Raw genomic sequence first — 26801 nt, forward strand, 5'->3', positions numbered from 1 at the left:
TTGTGTGTATTATTCAACATTGATGCATTGAGTTACAGTGCGGTGGGAATGTGATTGGTAATTATTAGAATGATGCTTCATTTTTTTTAAAATGAAATGTTCTTTTCTTCCCCCTGATTCACAGACGGAGTGCTTGAATCGAATTTCCACATTCATGTTAGCGAGGAAAAAGAAAGAAGAGCTGTTAACAGACAAGTTTGAAGCAGACAAGGTAACAACAACAACAAAATTATACACGGAAACAAATAAAAAATTCTATCCCAATAATACAGACAAGCGTACAAAATATGTTTACTCATCATTAATAGAGTAGAGCTGTTGCAGCAAATTCAACATTTCTATCCATGTTTCCTTGTACCAGTCTCACTGTGTTGACAGTCAAGGGCTCTCTACTACAGATGCTTCTTATGGTTGTTTTATTGACACAGTGGTGACCTGCAATATTTATGTGGTTTATCAATAAAAAAACAACAACAAATGCATACCTTGTGTGTATATTGTGCAATAACAAAATAACTGAAATGGTCTCCCAGTGACAAATCTCTCTTTTTTTGTAACCCAGGTTACAAAATATGAATAGCAATTCATTGGACTACAAGGATAATGCAAATCTTGACTCTCTCAAACTGTGTTTTTAGGTCTGGACCAACAAAGAAAAGTATGCAGAGCAAATCTGTAGAGGAGTATACATTTAAACTGTGTATCTGCAATAGCGCAGGTGTCTAATCCTAGCTGGTGCATCTGTACAAGCGATGTAGTTCAAGCCCATAGCTGCTTCTCCCTTCACTTAAAGCAGTTAAAGCTCTTTTAGATGAAATGTCTAAGACATCTCATAATAACTTGGAGCATGCTGTCTAGAGCAGTCACTTGTGACTGTGTGCAAAACCCCCCTCAGCTTGGCGATATTGTAATGAGCAAAATGGTACCGTCACTCCATTATGCATACAAGCCATTGCTGGCAGTGTGCATGTCCCTCAGGCTGCAGCATTCATTAAGGGAAGCTTACCGGGCTGAAAGCTGGAGACAGATGATAACGGGATATGATTTTCATATTTAATACATTCCTTGGAAGAGCACGCGCGTGCCGCAGATTGATAGAAGAATCAATTGCTACTTTAGTGAAACACTTTCTACTTTGCCCTGCAGCTACCGATGGAATCACTCAGCCAAGAAATTAACTTTTCCTCTTTTTTACCTACTTTGTGGATCTGCTGGGCAGGCTGCATGGTTTACAGTGAATGTTATTAAGCAGCTAACTGTTTGGTATTTAAGACTCTTATCAGAAAAGAAACAGAAGCCATGCTTTTTGTTATTATGTTTGGAGGAAGGTTTTTTAGCCCCCCCCCCTCCTCTGTGCTATTGCAGACATGAATCACAACTGGTGCAAAGGATTGCTAATACGATTAAAAGTTAAAACATTGATCGTGCAACATTCTTCTGAAAGACGGTTTGAAAATAACTCTGACCTTGACCCAAATAAACTGCCAACATTTTTAACCGAAAAGAGTGATGCTTTTAAACACTCTAGAGTTGAAGTTATTTAGGAAACCCTATTTACTACTCTTGCATTTCAGGAGAATACACAGAATTACAAAAGCACAGACATTTAAGACCAACATGAATCCAGGATGAAATAGAAATCTTTGCTGCTTGAGATTGAAGGGTGTCCTTGTCTAACCTCATTGTTAATGGTGCTTCATGTGTTATTATAATTATTTACAATTTGAATAGTTGAAATGCCATAGTCATCGTTATTCCCATTGCTCCAAATTAAAATGGGGGCTTGTGACTAGAAGAATCTTAGTGCTCTTGACGATTTCATTTGAGAATAATGATGTCAAGTAGTAGTAAATTGTTACTTTAATTGGAATTAGCTACAAAATACCCTTGTCTCCCTAGATCATATTCAAGACTTGTTTTAATAAGCTTTTAATGAGTTGACATTGAATTGATTTACCATAAATGTTCCTGTGTGTAGAATATACAGTGTACATGTGTGTATTTTATTTTATTTTTCAGGGAGATGCTTCATATGGCGATTCCCAGGATGCATCCCTCTCCCACCTGGCCTCAGGTTTTTACCAACCCGCTGCCATATTCATGGGTCGCCAGACCTCCAGAGGGTCCGTGGCTGAAGATGCCACCACAAGTGTACACTTACGCCGAGCATCGCATCGTTCGCCCAATCACCGCTCGCGCTCCTCCGAACGCCCGCAAAGTGGCCTTTTGAAGGACTCCAAAGTTTCCGGAGAGCTCGGCGCCGACAGCAGAGCGCGTTTATCAGATGACATTTCAGGCTCAAACGATTCCCCCGACGGCTGTAATTTGAGTGACAAACATGAAAGGACGGCGGCGGTGGTTCCATCTGTTCGTGCCTTAACAGCCGGAGCCGGCGTGCCTTTTGGAGGTGATGAACAACCGGCTTCACCCAAAGTGACCTTGAGGAGGCCTGAGAAGAATACTCCATCTCCGAGCAGCACCGGCCCTGTGTGTGACAGGAATTCACCTGCAGAACACTCTCAGTTTAGAGGGTCTGCCCATCAGGAGCTCATAATGGAAGACATGGAGAGAGGGCCTCAGGGGTCAGCACGTGAAGCTGAATTGGGAAAAGAATCTCAAGAAGTGCCGGGTTGGTGATCTTATTCCTAGAAAAAATGTGGCACCTCAGTCGATACTGTGGTTTCTGTGTTGTTAAAAAAACAGGACTGATTCATTGCCGGAGCAGTTCGATAGAAATATTTGCTTTTCAAAGTTTTATGTATTCATTTATTTTTTTATGTATTCCTGCTTTATATTCTATTTTCTTTTTTTCTTTTTTTCTTTTTTTAAACACACAGAGATTGAAATAACCTGTTCTGCATGTGTTTTCAGAGACATGTGAGAGTGTCAGTCTACCCAGTTCCAGTGTAGACCTGTCAGTGACCAGTGGCAGTGACCTCTCCATCTCTCTGACTGAGTCGGACCTGGTGGAGCTGCCTGAGGGTGTGGTCCGGCTCGACGCCCGCGTCAGAAAGACTGACAGCCCGCCAGGCCAACTAGAGAGGAGCACCACGCCCAGGGGGAGTGACCTCCGCAGCACCAGCGTACACAGTCAAGCGTCACTTGACACGGCAGAGTCCAATCAAACCACGTCTCCAGAAACACCATCGGAGAGGTATGTATGAGTTATGTATATTACATTACGCAGAGATGTTGGTCGAATAAATGTCACTGAAATGAGAGAAGATTGTGCCGCTTGTCATTTTTCTAATTATTTTCCATTGGTCTACACCTCACCTCAGGGTGTGTGTTCTGTTGCCCCTTATTTATGACAACATGGTCTAAGTGAAGTGCTGCACTCTCACCTACTGGAAATCACGTGAGCTGCATGGGGGATGTTCCAAGAGTGGCCAAGCTGAACTGGGCCCGTTGATAATAAGTAGGCTGCACTGGGGGGAGCTGGTGAAAAGCACAACACAGTCCTCGCTGCCACATCTGCCCCTGACAGAGAGGATGGTGGGAGTTTTTTTCTCGCTCCACGCGACTGCACTCAGTGCAGCTCAGCAGCAGCAGTGACAAACACACCTTATAGGGAGAGCTCAGGACCCGTGGCAAACATTATTGCCATAATCCAAGATAATGCCATAACGGAGCAATTTTCTGCTTGAGAGACCTCAGGAAGTCCTAGTGGAGGAGGAAGTGTGGGGCGCCATAGAGTGTTCTGGAGGGGTGAGCATGTGGACAGCACTTTAGACCCAACAAAATCCAGCGCTTGGTGTCCTCTGAGTTTAAGGATCGTTTGGGATGGATTGGGCATTTGTGTCCCCCCAGACCTATGTTCTCCTCAGATAGAGGCCTAAGTCATCCCAAAGCATGGCATGTAGTTAGCTTGTAATAACCTTTAACTGTTTACTTAAAATGTCCCTGTATAGGCGGTGGATCTGAGGTCATCTTTCTGGGGACACTCACAAATGTTCATCTTTTTGGTTGCGGGTGGCTTATCTTTCCTAAATGGACTGCAAAATGTCAGGGATTCTGCTTTTGCGATGTTCACCATAGGTTAAATATGGCTGCAGGGAAGGACAGTATTGTGTAGGCTAATTGCTGAGTGGAAGTAGTATTTTGTACTAGCAGTTCAGAACAACAATCAGTTGTTCAAGTTATGTATTTTCCAAGACATTCAACATTAAGATCTTTAGCTAGTGATAGATTAAGATATTTTTCACCGTCTTATGCATTTTCAATGGCTATCCTTTTTCTTTTTTTTCCTTTTTTTTTCTCACCAACCTTTCAATTGCATGGTATCCGTGACAACAGGGCTGACATAGAATTACATTCCCCAGAGACTAGAATGGATGTTTGTGTGTGTAAGATGGTTTCTGTCTGCTTTAGTGTTATACCATGACCTCTAGAGGAACTACATGGAGGCGGGTGTGTGCGAGTGTGTGCGCGTGAGTGTGTGCATGTGTGTGTGTGTGTGTGTGTGTGTGTGTGTGTGTGTGGGGGGGGGGGGGGGGGGGCCCTGTGTATGTGGAGAAAACCAAGGCTTTGATGTGAAGCTCAGAGCATCCAGTGACCAGCACTTTGAGTCCTCACTCACTGTCAAGGTTAGGGTTTCACTTTTCCCATTCAGCTCACTGGCAAGGAACACAAGCCTCTGCAATTCTATTAAACCATTATCTGGTTATATATCCTTCCACTGGACTGAGGGAGCGTATAGCACGGAAACATCCGGAGGTTTCTTCAGTGCTAATGGCCTCATTATGTGCTTTCAAACAAGGATGGCATACATGCTACCAATATCATCCTTTCTTTGCTTATTGTTCGGTCCATGAACTAGACCTGTTGCGACTATTACTGCAGTTGTTACAATATGATGTTGGATAGGCACCACGGATATCTTAGCAACAAAATAGGCATTCCTTTAAAATGGAAGGACGACGATTGTATTATTGTGCTGATTAGTGTAGATTTATTGTACACAGACTAATAGTTGACGGCTCCACCAGGCGTGCTAGGACAGTATTTCACCATCCCATTGTGTAGAGTGAAATGCTGACCTGACACCAATCACTCATGTCAGACCATTCCATGTGGGAAACCTCCACCGCACACGGTAACAGTGTAATATCACTACCAAGAGGCTGACCTCTGTCTCCCTGCTAACAACACATCCACACACACACACACACACACACACACACACACCCAAAGTGAGGTTGGAGACCTGTCAACGGACCCCTGACAACAATACCGGAGAGGGGTCTGCACACAACAAATTTGTGTTTTTTCTTTTTTTTTGTGAAAGGTCTCCTTTTGAAGAGCACTGACAAATAAAGTGGAGAGAAAGATGATGACTATTTCAAGGCCCACGCTGACGGGGTGAGAAAAAAAGGCTGAGCTTTTGCCCATGCTACTTCAGCCGCATTGAAGAGGACTTAGCGCAGATGGATTGTGCACTACAGAATGTCATGGATATAATTCAAGCTGCCAGCTTAATCAGGATGTTACCAGGAAACAACCTGCAAAAGAGAAGGAGCAATTGTTTGCTGACCCCTAACCTGGCAGCCCATTATAGATTGTCATAAATTCTTTTTGCCCCTTTTATGTTTGGGGGGCTCAGGATCTCGGGGCCGGGCTTTTCTGGGGAATTCAATGAGGGCCACCCAGAGCTTAATGCTCAAGAAAGAGATGGATTCCCAAAATCCACATGCATTAGGCATCCATCTCTCATTTTACAGCCTCACAATCACATGACCAAATTAAAGTGTAAATCTCTACCCCAAAAGAAAGAAATCATCTTGGGCTTTTTCTTGTTGGGAGGTTGGTCTGTTTTTGTGTGTGTGTGTGTGTGTGTGTGTGTGTGTGTGTGTGTGTGTGTGTGTGTGTGTGTGTGTGTGTGTGTGTGTGTTTGTGTGTGTGTGTGTGTAACTGGTCTTTTTGATTTCATGTTTTTTTTTAAATGTGATTTTAGTTTTTTTGTTGTACACGTGTTGTTTACCATCTGAGTAATTTAGAAATTATCAATCATATTTTCTTTTTTTATGGATTATTATTTTATTACTCCTACAGTTAGTTAGTTTACATTGGAGTCATCCCTTGCTTTTAAAACTATTTATCTGCTTTTCTGCTACCTGCTATTCACATCAGCACCAAGAGATATTGAATTGACAGGTTGAAGGCCCAGTTCATACAAATACTACCATAGCACCCAGACCCCTCCATTAAATCTTGAAGACCCGGGAGAAATGAAATGACCTGGAAAAATCAGTTAACCCATATATCCATCAAAGCAGTCTGCCTTTTTATGTCTCTGCTCTAGTTTAATTTGTAATGTAATGTTCTTTCAGGCTCTCAATGGAAGGCTTCTTTAATCTTCTGGGGAACATTGAAGGTCGGCTCCACGGAGAAGAAACAAATCTGTACAAGGATTCATCAGCTAGTGATAGAAAACGCAGTGAACTGATCAGGTAGGCTGTGTCTGCCATTCGTGTTTGCCCAAGTTCACCTACAATTAGTTTCATCATCATCTACTGTAGCATTCATGGATCTAGAGGAAAATGTATTATCCTGTCGCCAAGGGCTCTTACTTAAAATTAAGTGTCATCACTTGGCACCAACAACACTCTTGCAACACATCTTGGTTTCTGAGGGTTTTTGAAACACACTGGATTGTCATAGTAACCACACTTCGCAGCAGAATTATGGTCCCGGCAATTTGGAGTCAGGGAAATTCAATGGCTTTTTTTAATTTGAAAGCGGACCACTTTCCCAAGTCTGTTTTCTAGAGAATTAAGAAGACTAAAATAATTGGAAAAGTCTTATCAAGAAGTGTTTGTCATTGAATGGCTGTGGAGAGGGAAAAAGTTTCAAAGTCTTTCCCAATTATGGCCTTCATCATGAAGGCAAACATAAAAGTGCTACATGATGCCATCTAGTTAGACGGGGAGTGGTGATTCCTGCTGTGGCCTTTAGCATATGTTTACTGGGTGGTTTATATATGTGTGTGTGTGTGTTTGTGTGTGTGTGTGTGTGTGTGTGTGTGTGTGTCTGCCTGTCTGCCTGCCTGCCTGCCTGCCTGCCTGCTTGTCTGTATCTGTGCATCCGTAGGTGCGTGGGCGCGTTTTTTGTGCATGTATGTGTTTGTGTACGTGTGGGTACGTGTGGGTACGTGTGTGTGTGTGTGTGTGTGTGTGTGTGTGTGTGTGTGTGTGTGTGTGTGTGTGTGTGTGTGAGTGTGAGTGTGTGTGAGTGAGAGAAAGACAGGGAGAGCTTGGAACAGTTGCTTGCCGTGCTCCATACCCCTGACCTGCGGGGCTGAGCCCCAGGCTCCATGGGGATGGCTCACTCTGCTCTATATATCTGGCAGCCTTTGTAACGCCGGGGCAGCCTTGAATGGAGAGGACCTTGGAGCATGTGGAGCAGTCGTCCTTCATCAGCTTCAGAGGTTGTCATGGAGCACGTCAAAGGGATGCCTGTTACCCGAAGAGATAGTTAGCGCTCACTGCTCCACCGCCGAGCCCAGGAAAATAAGGTAAGGTCTCTGTGAAGCCACCACCACCAGAAGAAAAGGCTTTTTGATGTCAGCGTTTCTGAATGTTGGGTCATCAGTCATACAAGGCGTTCGATTGAAGCTTTCATGAAGCCTGCGTCAGGTGAGACCGTGAAATGATCTGCAGGTGATGCTGATCGGCAATGTTTTGACCCTCTGACATTGAGACCTCTCATGATATTGAGCCAATCGTTGATCCTCGCTCCCTTGGTGTTATTCAGTTCTATTAGCACTGTTTTCCTACGTTTAGTGCTTTTGTTTACTTTGTTTACCACCGTTTACTTTGGAATTATTTTTTGGGGGGAAAAGATGGCAGAGATGTGCTCTACAGACACCAGTGGGGAAGTCGTGCCTCCACAACGTTCTAAAACCCTTCAATTGCTCAGGTGTCAGTGTCCCTCCAGGTTGGGTTTGCTAACTGCGAAATCAGGCCCGAGTGCGCGTGAAGACGGAGACATTGTCAAGTCCTGAAATAAAATGCGGTCTATAATAGAGTAATTCAGTGCAGAGGTATCAGAGCTCTCTACGAGTGACAGAGTTGAATAGACCGATGTCAGCACTCCCAATATGTTAAAGATGAATTCCACTTTTCAGACAAAGAGCAGACTAATTCCTCTGTGTTTTCTTGTCAGTTGGGCTGGAGTACAAGGAGAGGGGAGGGGGGGGGGGGAAGCACATTTGGAACACTCTGTGAGATTGTAATCGAATGACCGTGAACATGTCTCCACCGTCCACAAATGTAAAGGTCATTTGGCTAACCTCCAGCGGTAGCACTATGTGTGTGAATGTCATGAGCAAATGAAATGCCCTATCTTTTGACTTTCATTTCCTTTGACAATGACATCTACCTTGAACCGAAGCTTTGCTTTGCCTCAATACTCCATTGATTTCAGACCTTTTCTGCTGGCGTGTATTGAGGAAAATATAACTCATCTCAAGATGAGTCATTTATACTCTCGTTTTCTGTGTGGGTGCTCATTGGTTCCTGTGTAGCCTGTACTTAGAGAGCTTGTTTGCCTCTCGGTGAACTTCAATTCACTCTTTTCAAATAAGTGAATTGTTTGTTTTGCAATGTTATACTATGATTCCACCTTTTTGGGATGCACCGTGTTTCTTTTGTTATTTATGGATTTATTTTTTTATTTTTTTATCATAAAACATGGATCATGTTTGTGAAGTGCTCACAGTAAAGGTATCTTAAAGGTATCTGTGCAAATAAACAGTTTTTAAAAAACATCCATACTGTACACTACTCCTAAGTCAACTTTTACAAATCTCAGCCATTGAATGAATTGTCCTCAACATGACATGCTCCTCTCTCTCTCTCTCTCTCTCTCTCTCTCTCTCTCTCTAGAAAGACTGCATATTTTGCTTGTAATGGCCTTGCTGTACATATGCAGACTGTCTTTCTCACCCTCCTGTGCTGTTGCATGTGTGTGTGTCTCCCTCCAGCTCCAGCCTCCCCCCTGACGCCGCTCAGCTGTGGGATCGCTGGTTCAAGCACGCCCTTCTGCTCAAGGACCACCATGTCCTCAGCACCGAGCGCCTCGTCCAGCTGTTCTCCCCTCTGCTGCTGGAGCAACACGCCTCCTACAGCCAGAAGGTAGCTAAAGCACCCCACACAACACACACACTAACATACTTTAGATACAGAGGAGTGCTACCCTTTTGGGTTTTTTCGTATATATATATTTTTTTTTACATAATATACCAAAAAAAAAGATAAGATAACATGACCTGGGATTTGTTCTATTTCTATCAAAGATGGGTGCCGTTGTTTTGAATATCAGTGGTAAAAAGGTGATGTTACTCTGGGCCCTCTTTGTCTCCGGTGTGAGATACTTGCCTACTCATCAGATGACTCCACACGGTGGCCTGGACCAAAGGGAGACTCTGCCCAATTAAACTGGGGCATGAAATGCCAGTGAATATTCACACGCCTGGTGTCCGCTGAAAGATGATGCCAACAGTGAGGACCCTCGTTGTAACTCATCTTCCTCCGTCGTCTCTCGGTGGCTTTGTTTGTTGTTGTTTGGTTGTTGTTTTTTTTACACCCCTGCGGTGACCTGTCGGACGCTGTCGCATTGGAACATTTGATGAAGTGTACTGGATATATTCACCCGTATCAACAAAGGGGAAGGGTATTTATTTTGTGTGTTTTTTTTTTTGTAACTTATTTCTGTTCAATTTCCTGAAAAGGCCTGCTAGTGTTTGAGCGATGGTTCTTGTGGCAGGGAGAGGTTGTTGCGATGTCCCTGGCACAGGCGAGAGAGGCTGTAGAGAGGCTGAGAGAGGCTGTAGAGGCTGAGAGAGACTGTAGAGAGAGTCTGTCGAGGCTGTAGAGGCTATAGAGGCTGAGAGAGGCTGTAGAGAGGTTATAGAGGCTGTAGAGGCGGTAGAGAGGTTATAGAGGCTGTAGAGAGGCTGTAGAGGCTGTAGAGGCTGAGAGAGGCTGTAGAGGCTCTTGAAAATATGAACTGACAAAGGGAAGAGAGCTGCCGCTATCCCGATCATCGTGTCCAAGTGCACCAGGAAGAGCTTGAGTGTAAACCTCTCTCTTTCTCTCTCTCACACACACACATACGCACACATACACACACAGACACATACACATGCACATGCACACACACACACACACACACACACACACACACACACACACACACACACAGACACAGACACATGCACACTCATACACACACACACACACACTCACACGCACGCGCACGCTCACACACCACACAACTGCCCTCTCTCTTTCTCTGTCTCTCTCTCGCTCACTCTCTCTCTCTCTCTCACACACACACACACACACACACACACACACACACACAACAGCTCATTCTCCTTCGCTCTCATACACGAGAGCAAACAGCATTTCCATTCACGCCTTGCCACACAGCCACACCACTCAGTGGCAAACAGGAGCCTGCAGCTCGCATGCTCACTCAAAGAGACCCTTTGAATATTCAAGTACCAAGAGTTGCATTCATTGATATTGGAAATGCAGTGGTTTGCCTGTGCCCTCCACTCCGTGGTACATTTGACTAAACTTTGGGGGGAAAAAAGAAAAAGAGAAAGATATCAGAAACACAGATCAAGACATTTTGGATTGTGAGACCACGTGGAATACCACTGTAAGAGGGACAGATCAGATTGGCGCTGGTGGTTTGTACCCGTCTTAAGGATATGAAAGCACGTACACACTGCCAGTCTCCCCTAATGTGACCCGCTGATAACAACTCGTATTGTAGACGCACTTAAAGTTTGTCCGTGCGGAAATCCTCCTGATCATCCCCTTCATATTAGTGCTCATTAAAAAGTTGCAAACAGCCATCTGAAGCTGAGAGGCTGGCTTTGAAGGCAGAAGAGAGAGGAGGCACTATCTCTCAGATGACGATGGCTGGGTTTGATACGGTGAAAAAGGGAAATCGGTGTGTGGCATCTCCCTCCTCCTCCTCCTCCTGCCTCCTCCCTCCTCCCTCCTTCTCCTCATCACACGGAACAGCTCCTCTTAATTGTGTATCCTCATCGCTCCCGGAGATAAATGAGTGGAGAGGAAGGAAAGAGAGCCGTTTGTCTCAGTCCTCTCAGCCAAGTGGTGATATCGTTACGTGTTGCACGTTAGCGCCAGGATGATTGCATTCTATAGGCGCTCGTCTCATCTCATGGATGAGAGGAGTGAGAGGGAGGGAGGGAGGGAGGGAGGGGAGAAAGAAAGAAAGAGCGAGAGAGAGAGAGAGAGAGAAATGATTTAATTTTTGTTAAACGAGAGAGAACTGTGGTCGTTTATTTTATTGATGGATTGATTTATTTCAACATTTTGGTCACATTTTGGAATGTATGTGTGCTGCTCTGTATCTCAGCCAGGGCCTGGGTAAATGACTTGCTTAATCGGTAGGAGTTCAATTTGGCGCTCCCTTCACAATGTGGGAGCAATTAGAGTGTGGTTTTAATTTGCTGTGCTTGCAGGCCAAAGTGCTGCTGAGGACACTTCTGTCCTGCGGCCTTATCTCACTCCTTGACGACGGCGCCGAGGTCCGACCAGCCAGAGCAGCTCCCGGGACACAAGGTCATTAATCCCCCCCCCCCTCTCTCCCCTACACACACACACACACACACACACACACACACACACACACACACACACACACACACACACACCTATGTGAGCAGTATCTGTTTCTATATATGACTCTTGTGCCAGCAAATGTAGTCAGCCTTTAGTGCTACATCACTGTCAAGGCCATGGTAGTGAATCCACGTAAGAGAGAGTACTGTACGTTCATTATGTGTTCAGCCACAATTCTATCTACACACATGACGTCGCATAGTGTTAATACAAACCTTTTAGTTCAGGGCCATGAAGGAATATGTTGTTTTTCTTGTTTATTACATAGCGAGGAGACAAAAATAAAACAGGCAACGGCTTTTTAGGCTGCTTTTAAGTTTGGTAAGACAGGACAGGAAGCAAGCGTATGAGAGGTAGACGGAGCAGAAAGCAGAGCATAAACCACTTTTCATCCACGGCAAAATTGAACCAGAGAGCGAGGCTACCGTTTTAGAGACACAACTACGCACCACCCTCAAGGCTCAGAGTGATGAGGGAAGATGTGAGGATGACACCGTCCAATGATGCCTGTGTTTTCAGACCTCCGCTATTTCAAATCAGAAGTAGAGAGACAGAGAGGATATGAGTATTTTTAGTGCACTGCCATTTAATTCTGTTAAGTATGAGCAATCACAGCCCCCAAAAATGAAACTTCTCCTCTATGAAAGAACTCACTTTCACCATACCCTTGTTTAAAAAAAAAAAAAAGATGAATCCCTCGCAGACACAGCCTTCATAGGGCTCTCTATTCAGACAAAAGAACCCCCCTCCCTACAATCCCCCCAGCCCTGGCCTTCCCCCTGCTTCCCAGCTTCACTGTGGGCTTCCCTTTTCTTACAGGAGTACAAAGTGGTGAAGAGGACAGCCAGGAGGAAAGCCTTGTGGAAAGTATTCCTATTAGAGGTAAAAAGGCAGCGCGCCGAGCCTCGCATTCACAGTTTCTCGGTGCTCCGTTTGTTTTTGGTCCCCACAAACAGAACCATAATAGGCTCTTTTAAATGGATGGCTGTGGCAGGATGATCAAGGTGAATCTGGGGGTCAAAGTCCCACCTGAAGAGCTGTGCTGGGCCCGTCTAATTATCTGGGAGAAACAGTGCATGTTTTCAGCCACTGATCGGCGCGACGCTGGGGCCGATAGGCATCATTCTCTGGCCGACGCCACATTAATGCGGGCGCTTTAATTGTCTGGACGCCGGGGTGTTGGCGAAAAAAAAAAAAAAAAAGATCTGTCATCGGTTCTCATTATCTTCTAAACAATGCTGTGCAGAAGCAGAGACTTGAAAAGAGGGGGAGATGTGAAGGTATCCTGAAAGCGGCCCACCGGCCCCACCGCCCCCCCCCCCCCCCCAGCAGAGACCTTAGAAATGGAAAACCATCCCGTTATTACACTTCGAAATGCCATCGGATTTCACACTGAGCTTTTCATGTGGGAGCATCCCTCAGGTGCCAGGCCCAACAAAATCCAGAGTCCTTTTTTTTTTTTGTGCAAATTGCAACTAATCAAAAGCAGGAAAAAAGCCAGAGCTATTTGTAGTCTTAGTTCCATGGAACGTGGCTTGAGCCACCGCTGAGAAACTCACACACACAGCGAGTGATGTCTGTCTCTCTTGCCACACACTGTCGCGGAACTGAAACTTAATGAGTTAAACACGTGTGCAATATAGCATATGTGAAATGCATTTGTTTTAGTTGAGCCACATAGCCTATAGGGCTGTAGGCAAACCAAGCACAACGGGTGGATGCTTAGATTTAATTGTCATTTTAAATTGGGCATGGGGCCTACTGTAGTTTCATCTTAAGAAAATAACCTAACCCTGACCCCGGGCTCAAAGTACTCTTTCCTACCAATAGCCTGCTGTGATGTGAAACCTCAATCTCTGTACTCACAACCAGATCATGCTATTTCTGTTACTTACCAAGTTGGCGGCATCATCATCATCATTATCACGATGACCAACACTGGCCATTTAGTATCCACAGCAGCCCTATAGATGTTTTACCACTGGGTATGTGTCGTTTTCAAACACCATACCTACTCCACTGTATATGGAAGTGGTTAGGATTGTAAAAAGAAAACCAATCAAAGCCTTTTCCTGAGTATGGGGAGCCTGCCAACCCGATGCAGAGATAATGTTAGTGGGTGATTATTGTCTCGTGGAAACTGTTGCTCCCCTTCGCCCGTGTATGCGCACGGCTTAAATCAACAGCTTAGCCGGCCCGTGTCGTGTTGTCACCCACTCTGTTCATCGCAAGTCCCAAAGACTCAGCCACCGAAGCGAGCGTGTTGTCTCATCAAACAGAGAGCCTCTGAAAGTTGGAAACCTGGGTCTTGAGCAAATATTTGACTGGGGCATTTTGTGTTGTTTTTTTGTGTGTGTGTGTGCGTGCGGTTTTTTTTCTTTTTTTTTTTTTTTTACAGAGACAAAAGCATATCAGCTGCTTAAACAATCTGCTACGCAGCAGAGGCCACAGAGCCCCGAGGAGGAGGAGGAGGAGGAGGAGGAGGAGGAGGAGGAGGAGGGTCTGTCAGGTACCACCACCATTTCTCCAGCCAGCCAGTCAGTCAGCCACTGTGCCCTCACCACTGGTCAACACTGGCCATATGTTTCCCCATCCCATAAAGAATAGAATCTGTACTGAAGGAAGAAAGCGATCAACTGCTGCATTTCAAGTGTTTCAAGTGTTTCTTTAGAGTTTGTTCTTATTCTTATGGTTTCATGTATTGTACTTTTAGACTTTTCTCTAATCTTCCGTAGTTAGTTAGGGTTAGGGTTAGTAGGGTTAATAGAAATGAGCGTTCATTATATTAGCAGGAATGCGAATACACAACACCATAGATGATATCCTGATAGGATGCACAAATCAAATGGTTTGATCTGTCTTGTTTGCTAAGGAATAAACGATGGCCATGAAGAGGACATGGGGAGGGGTGAGCGCTCCTCTCATCCAGACCCTTACCCTTGGTAAGAACATTATTGTTATTCACTCTCTGTCAGGAAATAGGCCACCAGACACCAAAGTGGATGATGTACATTTGCATGGCTCTCATAATTCCCAGTTAATTTCCATGAGATCAAGGGTGCGCCACCCATTAACTCGTGCATAAAAACAAAAGCCCTGAAGCCTCACTCTCACTATTTATAGGCCTCATCATGTTTCAGGAAGAAATAAAAGCAGACAGTTAACCATCAAAGCCAATCAACCCTCCCCCCCAAAACCACACTGTTTCAAGGTTGGCACTAAAGTGCACAAACACACAAAGTCAAGTAGAGACTACTACTGTGTTTTGAAAAGGAGGACTGTTAAGTATGAGTTGAAATGATCATCATCCGTTCATTTTCCGAGCGTGCCCTGTCCCGAATCCCATTTAAGATGCTCAAATCAGAGCTCTAAGTGGTATGGAAAGAACATCTAACGGTAAATAGCTCAGTGTTGGCCAGGCACTCGCTGGCTTTTCCCTACATTTGAATATCAACGCGACTTCATCAAAATCAGCAATTGTGGCGCGGCCCTCAGAGCGCCTCTTCACCGGGAGCCCATTTGGGTCCCGGTAATGGCTGGGTAAACGTTATGAGGAATAATCTTCTCTGATTTCATGTGATTACCGGGCACCACGCTGACACAAGGGCCTGAAGTCTGCGTCTCCGCGGCCAGGCCAGCGCGTTCTCCCAGTCCTCCCTATTAGCGGAGGAAGGGCATAATGGCCGTGCCTCTATTGAGGCGCTCATGTCTGCCAGTGCCAGCCCGACGGTGATGACCGCCCCTCGTTAATAAACATGAGCCAATTTCAGCTCCAGACCCTCTCACATCGTGCCCCCTCACCCCGTCGTTACGGCACGTGGGAAGCCCAAAGCTTAGGTGATAAAACAAATCAAAAAACAAGAGGGGGAAAAAAGGGAAGAATCACCCCTAGCTCTGATGAGCCACTGACTGTAGCCCCGGCCTTGTGCATAACTGATAGAAACCGGACTAATGAGTCGTTTTGCATGCTTGACACTCTTGCAGCGTCGGGGTACATGGGAGCTGTTAGGACTGCTAAGAGCTGGTCACTATCGTGCTTCTTCCTAGTCTTCTGTGTGTGTGTGTGTGTGTGTGTGTGTGGGGGGGGGGGGGGGGGGGGTTTGTCCGTCCGACCGTCCCCTCCGTAATCTTGCGTTTAAGCATCCCACTTACCACAGTCACTTCTTGCGCTTTATTGCTTCTACAAGTGGTCTGCAAGCCTTGCACTTGAGTGGAAGCATAACACTGCAGCATGCTCTGCTTCTCTCTCTTCCTGCTTCTCTTTCTCTTTTCTCCTTTCCCTTATTTCTCTTTCTTCTTATTTTCTCTCCCCCTCTCCCGCTCTATCAAACACAACTCTCTCACACCTCTTTCTTTCTCTCTCTCGCTCTCCTTCCCTCCTTGTTAATTATTTGCTTTATTTTGTCAGTGAGCTGATGAGTGACATCAAAAGGCACGGTGGCTGGACTAAAAAATACAAAAATGGCTCCCTCTCTGTTGTCTTAGACAATAATTATGATTTGCCAGTTAAGCCGAGACTACAGCTGAGGGGGATTGTAGTTTAAAGCAGAGGCTTTAGTGCAAAAAATGCATTTATAGCCCTTTGTATGGCTCCTCATTATGTGTGGGTCCGATTCATTAAGTAATTGGTTTGCAGTTGTTTACATGAGTATTAAGGCCCTCTATCCAGGAGCCTTTGAGAGATACATTGTGCAAATGTTGCATGTTATGAATGCAGAATGAGAGGCGGGGGGCCCGTCCTATTGGCCAAACACTGCAGTGGGCTGAAAAGCAAGAGAAAAGCCCTGGGTGCTGCTTTGCATAGCAATGACTCTCCCTTAATAAGCTTTACAGATTAAATGCATGCAGTCTATACAAGATGCAAAGAGATACTCTTAACACATTTATATGTGCTCATTTCACTATTATGGCATTGGAGAGAATTGGGGTCTTTCATATTCCGGGTTTTTCTCTCTCTCTCTCTCTCTCTCTCTCTCCCACACAATGTTTTTTCACTGAGATACGTTCTAGAATGTGGTGTTTATTGTATTATTATAAATTGCAGGGAAAGCAGACAGATCTGCAACAGTTTATTAAGGATTCATCCATTAGAAATCTTTTGCTGCCATTGTGAGTGGTAAAGCAAAATCACTTTGTGGTTGAGTAGGGATGAAAGGAATACTGCAGGAAGGAGTGAGTCTTAATCAGCAGCTGCACTCCATGTAAAGACCACTTGTTCCCCTTTGTCTGAGGGTGCATGCCACTGCTTCCTCTTGTGCAAAGAATCATTGTGCTGTTTTTTACTGTAGGCATTTCAGATGGGGGCTCCTTTCTTGTTTTATTTTTGTTCCATTTTTCCTCTTCTTTTTTGGGCCTGGTCTTGATCTAAAGAAAAATGCTCACACATCACACCACACGTACGCACACACACACACACACACACACACACACACACGCGCGCGCACGGGGCACACACACAGACACACACACACACACACACACACACAAACACAACAACAACAGATATTTCCAGTCAGTCTGTGTAGTGTTTTTGTGGTGCCTCGTCCCTGCTTGACAAAAACCTTGACTTGACAATTAGTGGGTTGTAACGCTCTCTTGGACAACAGGATGTGCTCAGGCATTCGCGCCCCAATCATTCAGACACAAAGTGTCAGAATCACAAGTTGGCCCCTCTGTGAAGGAGTGGCAGGGGGAGGCGATGTGTGTGGCATCTCTCACAGCACACAGGGAGGGAGAGAGAGAGGGAGGGAGGGAAAGAGAGAGAGAGGGAAAGAGAGAGAGAGAGGGAAAGAGAGAGAGAGATGCGCAGTGAGAAAAATGCAGGTAGGAAAGGCATGGACAGAGAAAGAAAGAGAGACAGATAGAGTAGCCATTGGACAGAAATGTGGTAAGTACTGTTGGCATAGAAATAAGATTCCAAACAGACAGCTAGAAATGCGGCTTTGTTTTTTCAGTCTGACATCCTGACAAATAAATGACCTTAAAGAGCCCCTTGTCCCTGCCACCTACCCCCCTACACACAATGTGGTGCTCTCCCTTTTAGATCTCAGACGTTCAGAGAAATATTGGCAGTATCGCAGAAACTCCTCATACCCCTCTGGGAGGGGTTGGGGGTGGGTTTTGGGCTGGGCTAGAGAAAGCAGCAGAGACAGACAGACAGACAGACAGACATGCAGGGAGCATTGAGAGGCTACTGCCAGAGGAGGTCACTCTCCTGCACTGGGTTCCTCTCTCCCTCAGTCATCTACTTTTCTCTTGACTGAGGGACCACATACATACATACATACATACATACTGTAAGAGAAATATAGTAGTTGGTTTGTCATTCAGTATTTTGTCATATCGTTGTGTTAATCTTCATGTCAAAATTAGGTTTTGTTTTTCCTAAGTTGAAGAAGAATAGCGCAATAATGTAGGACATTTCTTTAGGTACAGTAAGTTGTTGATATGAGAGATTGATAGTATAATGCATTTTTTGTGAATCTTTGTGATTACTCTGTAACTGATCTGATTTGGGGAATTAAAAAAACTAAAACAAATCTCCCATCGTTTAAACAGTCAGTACATATTCTGTCAGGCAGCTTTGTGTCCAATGAAGGAAACTGCCAGCTATCATTGAATGTGTCTGTGCTCGAGTGTGCATCAGTGGCAGTTTTCCATCGCTGCAGTTCCCCTTCATGGCCAGCAGAGAGCACTCACACGTTAGACAGCACCAAGCTTCAATGGTGGATGCCCAGGGATGCCTCACAGAGCTGCCCCCCCCCCCCCCCCCCCCCCCCCTGAGTGCTACATCCTGGTATAATCCTGGGCTGTTTTAAACGTCTAAACAGACCTAAACAATTTTGCTGCGGGTCATAGCTGGGAAGGGAGTAGGAGTTGATGGGAATGATGGGGTGATGGGTCTCCCTCTTTTTTTCCTTTACCTTTAGACAAACGCTGGTGTAGAGTGCCTGTGCTATTAGCATTTCTGTGTGGGTGGTAGGAGCTTAAAAAAGACAGTGTAAATAAAGGTAGCTAGCGTTCTCTACCAGGCTGTGCCAAGTGTATATAAAATGCCAGGTAAGCAGTATTTTTTTTTAGGCAGAATCAACCCTATAGTGTCCCCATGATTAGAGTAGAACATTAGATTACTGTTTTAATCCAAAAAGGTTGTTTAAAAAAAAAAAATCCCTGCTGATCTTAAATGACAGTGTGAAAGGATAGTGTATGGTAATCGAAGCAGGTGAGGATGATACTTGTCTTTAATGTATGCCGTGGGAAGGCCATGGGGTACTGCTATAGTACCTGCTATAAGGCAAAGTGTTGAGCGTGTTTGTTGAACTCTTGCATACTATACAGATCTCTGCTAGATTCTGAAATTCGACATTTGTGTAAATGATGGTTTTCTAGCACTGAATGCTCCATGTGTGGAAAAGGTATGATTTTGTGGTTTGATATTTGGTTTCGTCCTCTTGCACACAGACCTTTATTGTAATTTCTATATAAGCCTAACATAAGGTAAACAATAATATGCAACAATCACAAAAGCCAGAAAGGAGATGCTCTAAAAGGGTGGTATTTCAATAGCTGTAATTTGCATCATTTTACACATTACATTCACCTCTTGTCTGTCAGAGCCTGCAAAACAGTGGCCAACCCAGTCTTACATATTCAGATCATTGCCTCAATTAAGGGAAACTCAGCCGAAGATGAACTGGCATAAATGTTTATGGAAATGGAATATTAGATTGGAGGGGTCAAAGCCAGACTGGGTTCTCTATGGTAATAGCACAGTCTTGAAATCAGCCCTGTGCCCATCTGAAGTGGAACAGCTGATAGATCATTCCCATGCTGGAGAAGTTATATAAAAGAATAGCCCAATTTACTCCCTGCCTGCCTGGAACGGTCATTATTGTGGCGGGAGAAAAGAAGTCACCATATTGATTATGTCCTCTATTGTTGCTGCCTTCACCGTGCCTGCACTTAATTCATGCCAAATTGTTTTAAGTTCACGTCAGCTAACTAATGTGATGTTATGCTCAGACAACTTGATTATGTGATCTACACTCTTTTATAGGAATGATGGCGTGTAACAAGTCGATCAGACGCCAGCAGACGTCCTTTCCCAAAGCTGTTCCGCCTTTGTTCATACCCAAGGATGTCCCCCAAGTACAGTAGCAATGGAATATTCCTGTTTCCACTTCACAACATTTTACCAAAGCCATTTCATTTGAAGCTCACCTTGACCAACAAATGACTACTCCGTGAAACTGTCTTTAAGATGTCTAATGAATGAATTTAGTTTCCCTGAAGGCTGCATTTCCCATAATGACTACATTAAAGGAAGTGTACCTGACCATGTATTTATAGATTTTTGTGGAATTACAACTTTTTCTGACTAAAATTCCTTGAGTCAAGCAACCTGGCAGTAAAATTACATTTGTATTTATTGTATTTCTTAAACATCCAGAGCTATCGCCTGATATGTGTATGATACATCATATCAATCACTCACTTACCCCATAAGGCCACGATTGTCAGCTGTAACGCATTATTTGCACTAAAGAAATTTCCTGGATGAGGATCTTCTGTCGTTCACGACCCGCGGTAGTAACAACAAGTTGGAACTCATACTCATTGAAAAAGCTTTGTGTCCTTTTCACAATTCCAACGAAAATAAATGCCATAGATCGATAGTATAGCTGTTTAGTATCTATCAGATCTATTAGTAACAAGTTTCAATATTCTAGCACGTGTGAGACTGACCTTCAGGGACCCGATTCTGGCTTGTGAGCGCCAATTTTAGATCCAGTGGCTGAAATTATACAAACATCCTGTTGCATCTCTTTAAAGCATTGTGAGTAAGTATTTGCATACAGTTGCTGGCTTTGTAAAGCATATTTTTTAAGGTTGAATCCTTACCATTGAGGAAAAAGGTGTCTCTGAAAAGCCTGATAGCTGCCAGAAAAAAACCTTTCTCAGTATTTCAGTGCCCTTTCAAACGCAGACAGATGGGCTGATTATTTGTGATTGCGTCCTTGCCTCGTCCCCCATTTCCACTTTTTTGACCTTGCTTTTCCACGACTGGCTCTGTTTTGATTTGCCCGCTCTGTCAGTGCCAAAGGTTTCCAGAGGTATACACCTTTCTCCTGCCTGGAGGCATAGACATAGACAACACCCCAACATCTGCTGGGAAGCTTAATTCATATGTGAATGCAAAGGTCCCTGATAATGGTTATGCTAGCTCCATTATTTAATGCATATATTGAAAAACAATCTCTCCCCTGTTAATAAATGGGAGTTCTTTATAAACTGTGGGTGGTGTGGCAAAAACAAACGTATAGTTTTTGTACGGTGGAAGATGGAGCGGCGTTCAGTAGGATTAAAGGCATAATTGAATTCATATACTCAGTGTACAGTACACATATCCCTGTGCCAAGGCTGAGCTTGGAGAGGTAATTGTGGGGATGGCAATCAAAGAGGAGGTCATGTGTATGAATGGACAGACACGTGGGAGAACACAACCATGTATGAAGAAAACTCAATCCACAGTATCATATTTTTTTTCCTCCCCGTCTCAAAGAAAAGCTTTTCACTGTAAAAGTACAAACAAACGGCCATATGGATATACGATAACCTGAAAAGATGATGGGGGGGGGGGGGGGGGGGTACATTGTAGAGCTTTGAATAGGCCCTGTGATGATGTAAATTGAAGAGGAGGCCTTTAAAGGTGGAACGGGGGCTTATTGCATATGCATGGGGGCAGATCAAAGACTTTTCAGGGTCACACATTTACATAGCCATATCACTGATGCTATGGGAACCCGGCAATCCTGTCTCTGGACCACTTGTGAATAAAGAGAGGTCTCGTGGAAGTCCTTCAGCACCATTAGAACAGGAGTCAAGGAAGTTTCCTTTGGTGCTCGCTCCCTCTAAAACGGGCTTAGCCAGCAAATCTCTCCCCTCGAGCATAGATATGGGTATCCTTAAAACGTGTGCTACACACACATTTTGGTAAGAGTAATGGTAAAGAGTCGGCGTATCTGTTGGTGCAAGTTGTGCATTTGTTGGTGCATGCATGCTGCTAGTGTGGTGCTCCCTCTCTGCTCCCTCTCTGCTCCCTCTCTCTGCTCCCTGTCTGCTCCCTCTTTTGAAGGTGGTCTCTATGATTTTGAACCGACTATGCAACCCAGATAGCTTTTGTGTAATTCAAAATTCAATTATTTTGTACTGTAATGTAATGTTATTACTCAGTTTAGTCATAAACTTGAATTGCTTTTCATATCAAAAAAGCGGAGTTTTCTTCATAAATTGTGCTCTGTTGATCCATTATTTTCAAGAAAACAATCAATTGGTTTTATTCTTTGTGTTTGAAGGAAAGGACAGACAAAAACAAAAGGCCACTCTGCGATCCAGTCCAAAGGTGAGTTAAAAAAGAATAAACACATGTTTTAATGTCGTGTCTCCATCTCTCTATGTTACCAATAGCACAGAAGTGATTGTCCACACACACACACACACGCACACACCCCCTCTCAGAATTGTTAACCGTGTGAGATGTTGTGTTATGCTAATGAACCATCCATCTATGCTTGGATCAGAGATGGGTTTAGAGGGCACATGGACAATTATTCCAGAGGTTTGTTTCTCTAATAGCAATATTACATGTGTAATTAGTATACGTTTCACAATGACAATATCACGTTCCTTGTTTGGATTTGCATTTGAATACCCCCCCCCCCCCCACCACCACCACCATGTCTGAATTTATCACAACTCAGGAGGCAGTTGTGTTTCATGTTTTCATGTTTTTTCTTTTCAAAGCTTTTTGGGGAGAATCAGATGACAGCAACTCAGAGATCGAAGCCGCCCTGCGTCCTCAAACCTTTACCACGGACAATGATGACTTTGACGATTTTTATGACTGATTTTACTTGGCTAAGGGGAGTCTTAATGTGCCTGCAGCATGATTATATGGTTTTAGGAGAATGTGTTAATACCATTTATTTTTCATAACTTCTTCATATCTTATTAGAATACACTCTGGATCTACATTCTAAATCATACAGTATGCGTACTGTATCATAAAACACTAATAATACAGTTGATACTGTACCTCTCGCTGTGGGTAAAGTACGTGAAGAGTTTTCAAACACACTAATGTTAACCCTGCTTCAGTCTCTTTATCTGAATGACACTTAGAACTCATAATAACAGCTTGAAATAGATTAAACAGATCTTTTGAAGTGATTTGTTTGCACTAGGCTGGAAATTATGCATTTTGAATGCAGCAAGCATCTTGGAGTAGTCGACATGTAGCATGCTTGAGTGTAGTGATATGAATCACCTATGAAATGACAAAGAACAATGGCCACTCTGGACGCTACCAAACAACCTGTGAACCTGCTGAAGTGGCCCGTCTCCCACCACAACATGTGTCCCTTGTACTTGATTCAGATTCCAAATTCAGAATGGAAACAACCACTGACAAATGCTCAGAATGTATTGGAACTATTTCTTTACAGTAATTTTAAGAAAGTTGTACGATGATAACAGCACCTGGACTGGTTAAAAGTTGAGAAACTGCAGTTTGGAGAGTTGATTTCCTCGCCATGCCTTATTTGCATGTAATACTATTTGGTAATTGTTATGGTTACATTCTGGCAAAGGCCTTGTTATGAAATTGCTACGTTGGTAGGCCTACTGTAGCAGTACTCTGTAACAATGACATTTAAAAGGTTTGGACAAATCCAGATTTTCTGATTGCAGGGAAACCATTTGAATTCATCCATTGGAAAGACAAGGGAATTACCCACACTTATCCACTGTACGACAAAGGACATTTTAATTCCATTTAACCAATTACAGTAAACTTGCAGAATTCTTCAACTTTATATTTTAAGTATTTGCAGGGAAAGCAGCCACTGAAAGGTAATTTACGCATAAAGCACTGTAGAAAAACATTCACCAATGTTCATAGAATATCGCACAATGCCAAATAAATCTGATTCAATACAAGATTCTACTCACATTCCACGATACTGTATGAATAGAACACTGTTTCTGATGGGACTTGTTGAATTGCCTTTGTGTCCATTTTGCCAAAGGAACCAACCAGACACCTTCCCCCATGCATTCTGCCTGGGTCCTATTATCGAGAACTACTGGAACAAATGTTCTAAACCTACTCTGACATCCTTAATACCAGCATTTCAGCATCCCCTCACTGTGCTTATTACACTATATAGAGGATGGCAAGCAGCTTGCACTTTCCCTTTCCAAAGATAATACACGTTCTATTTATAGCATTTACGCTTGCCAATAAAGTAATTTTACTGAACTGGAAAAAAAATCTGATGTCTCTGCTTCTCACTGGCTTAACCTATTGTCCGACATGGCCTCCCTAGAAAGAGCTACCTCCCAATGAAATAGAAAACTAAATGATTACAATGAAACATGGAAACCCTATCCTACATTGCACCCAGGTGACCACCTACACCTAATCCAGAGATGATGGGGAAAGCTTGGCTTGGAGGTGGGGACTGGGGAGGTGGGGGGACAGAGATGATGGGGAAAGCTTGGCTTGGATGGGGTGGGGGCTGGCCAGGGAGGATTAGGGGACACAGGTTGGGGGATGGCAGGTACAACACAATGTAATTGCTGTTTTTTCATTTCTTTTTTCATTATCTATTTATTTTGTTTCTTTGGTCAATGACTGATTATAATTAACAACGTGTATGTATCACAATGTTGATGATTAATGATGATGAAATGAACAATAATGTGAACAAATTAATGCATGGGACCTGCAATGGACACAGATAGCCACTCAGAACCGGAAGTAAGTTCAATGAACTCAAACTACACAGGAGCTCTATGTCCTTAGACACGCCCCTGAGGACCTGAGGAACATCATGAGATATCCATGACAAGTATTGTGTTATAGTAGTCTACAAACAATGTCATTTTCATTACAACTCTCATCACTAGCATTGCGAACAGGTCCCGTAAACCACTCAAATCAAGCCAACAGCTCCACAGACTGGCCCCGCAACCAGGTATCCAGTCTATAAATAACCTGTAACTCTCATCATGTGGGAGGTTGCATTCTGAATTATACATTGAAGTTCATCTGTATTATGTCTGTAGAATAGTGAGCATTTCCAAAGGTATGTGATGTTGTAATAACTGTGAAAGCCCCCTGGCATTCTGTCCATCAGTAGGATTCCATTAGTCAGCTTTTAGGTGACTTTATATGCCTGAACCTTCTAAAGTAGGACTCCACACTCATTACCAGTAATGGCTTCAGCCAGCCCTGACCTAACATGGAAACGGAATGTGGCGGAATAATTTGGAGTTTGCTAAAAGGCTCCCTAACATAATATCCATGTTAAGGAGCATGTCAACAGATACTTGTGTGCGGTAGATAGCTCTGGGAGAGTGGAGTTCTATTGTACTAATATGTAACAACACAATAAACATTTTTTAAGAGAAAAGTGCACACACGCAGCGTTTAACTGTTAGCTTTCAACGCATGCTGTCAGGTTGTACAAGGCCAGACTAGAATCAGCGATATGACGTGACCACGGGAAGTGGAATGACTTCAGTCACCCAAGCAAGGCGTTTCACACATAGGCTAGCTATTCTGTATGCAAGCTGTTCAAGCACTGCTTTGCAATGTGATAGCCGCTTGACAAAAAGGCTGGCATGTGAATTGTCTTCAATTGGGTTAGCTATCTTTGCCGGTTGTCAACCCAATATTTCATAGCTACGTCATATCGCTGAGTCTGCCTTTAATGCCCTCCTCTTATCCATTTTTAAAATGCTAGCCAATATGTTTAGCCTTTAATAATAGTAATAATAATAGTGCTTTGTCATGGACTCAAAGCACTCTACATGTCAAAAATATGAAAATAAAAATATAGAAGGACATACATAACATACAGCCCTATACATTAAAAGCCTGCCTGAACAGGTGAGTTTTTAGCAAGGTCTTAAACGAGTCAACACTGTCATCAGCTCTGACACTGTGGGAGAGAGCATTCCACAGGCGAGGAGCAGCAGATGAGAAAGCTTTGTCACCCATACTGTGGAGTCTGGTTCTGAGGACAGTGAGGAGGCCAGGGAGGGAGTATGTGGAGTAGTATGGCATGAGGAGCTCAGACAGATAGGCTGGGGCAGAGCCATGTAGGGCCTTGTAAGTGAGGAGCAGGACTTTAAAGTCAATCCTTTGATGGACAGGTAGCCAGTGGAGGTCCTGGAGTACAGGGGTGATGTGATGGCAGGTGGGGGTGGATGTGAGGAGACGGCCAGCAGAGTTTTGTACGTGTTGTAGTTTGTTGAGCAGGTGGGAGGGGAGGCCGAGGAGCAGGGCATTGCAGTAGTCCAAATGTGAGGAGATACGCACGTATGAGTCGTTCAGCATCGGAAAAGGAGAGAAATGGGCGGATCCGGGCAAATTTCCTGAGGTAAAAGAAGGACAGCTGTCGTGTTTTATTGAGGTGGGTCTCAAATGAGAGGGTTGTGTCAAGGAGGACTCCTAGGTTTGTGTGGAGGCTGTGACCATCACATCCTCATCCTTACCTTATATATGGAATCATATATGTCTGCGTGTGGCCACATTGGATGTTCTCAAGATGACAAATCATTTAACCAACAAGGGCACTAATGCACTTTCAATAGTGTATGCAGCCATAACAATAGCTGGCAATGCTCATATGAGTCACACCAATAGATCCCATATGTTGACAGTCAATAGAATGCATGCAATACTTCCCTGCCAACCGCAACAGCGCTTCAAATATAGCTCAAGTACTATTATCTATCAGTCAGCAAGAGAAGCTCTGCACTGCATCTATAATACATCCAACACGTTCACTCGGGCACAGCCAGATATACAGTAAATGTGCTGTATAGATTAGACATGATTCCATGTTGTGTGGAGTAGAGAACATTGTCAGCTCTATACATTGCAGTTCTCTGTAATGCCCTGTGTTCCTGCTGCTGCCATTCTACAGTTGGACAATTGAGGGGTCAGCGAAATGCAGAACTAACTTAACACACACAAATGTGCTGATTTGTTAGAAATCAAATAGGCGTTTAAGTTAGCAATAGACTCTACGTTTGAGATGACTGAACAAACATTGTGACCTTGTCTGT

The 26801-nt window shown here is 43.9% G+C and overlaps 1 protein-coding gene across 1 annotated transcript in view; it reads left to right on the top strand.

The window, feature by feature from the left end:
• Positions 1-24155, top strand: part of kiz (kizuna centrosomal protein) — a 27391-nt gene extending 3236 nt beyond the window's left edge. The window contains exons 4-15 of the mRNA XM_083683695.1: positions 125-211; positions 2020-2629; positions 2872-3154; positions 6330-6449; positions 7349-7513; positions 8984-9134; positions 11504-11603; positions 12483-12545; positions 14062-14172; positions 14536-14605; positions 22019-22065; positions 22467-24155. Coding sequence (XP_083539821.1) covers positions 125-211; positions 2020-2629; positions 2872-3154; positions 6330-6449; positions 7349-7513; positions 8984-9134; positions 11504-11603; positions 12483-12545; positions 14062-14172; positions 14536-14605; positions 22019-22065; positions 22467-22570 — 1911 coding nt within the window. The 3' untranslated portion in view covers positions 22571-24155. The remainder of the gene's footprint in view (positions 1-124; positions 212-2019; positions 2630-2871; positions 3155-6329; positions 6450-7348; positions 7514-8983; positions 9135-11503; positions 11604-12482; positions 12546-14061; positions 14173-14535; positions 14606-22018; positions 22066-22466) is intronic.
• Positions 24156-26801: the final 2646 nt, after the last annotated feature.

This window comes from Argentina silus (assembly GCF_951799395.1).
Source record: "Argentina silus genome assembly, chromosome: 13".
Taxonomy (NCBI): Eukaryota; Metazoa; Chordata; class Actinopteri; order Argentiniformes; family Argentinidae; genus Argentina; species Argentina silus.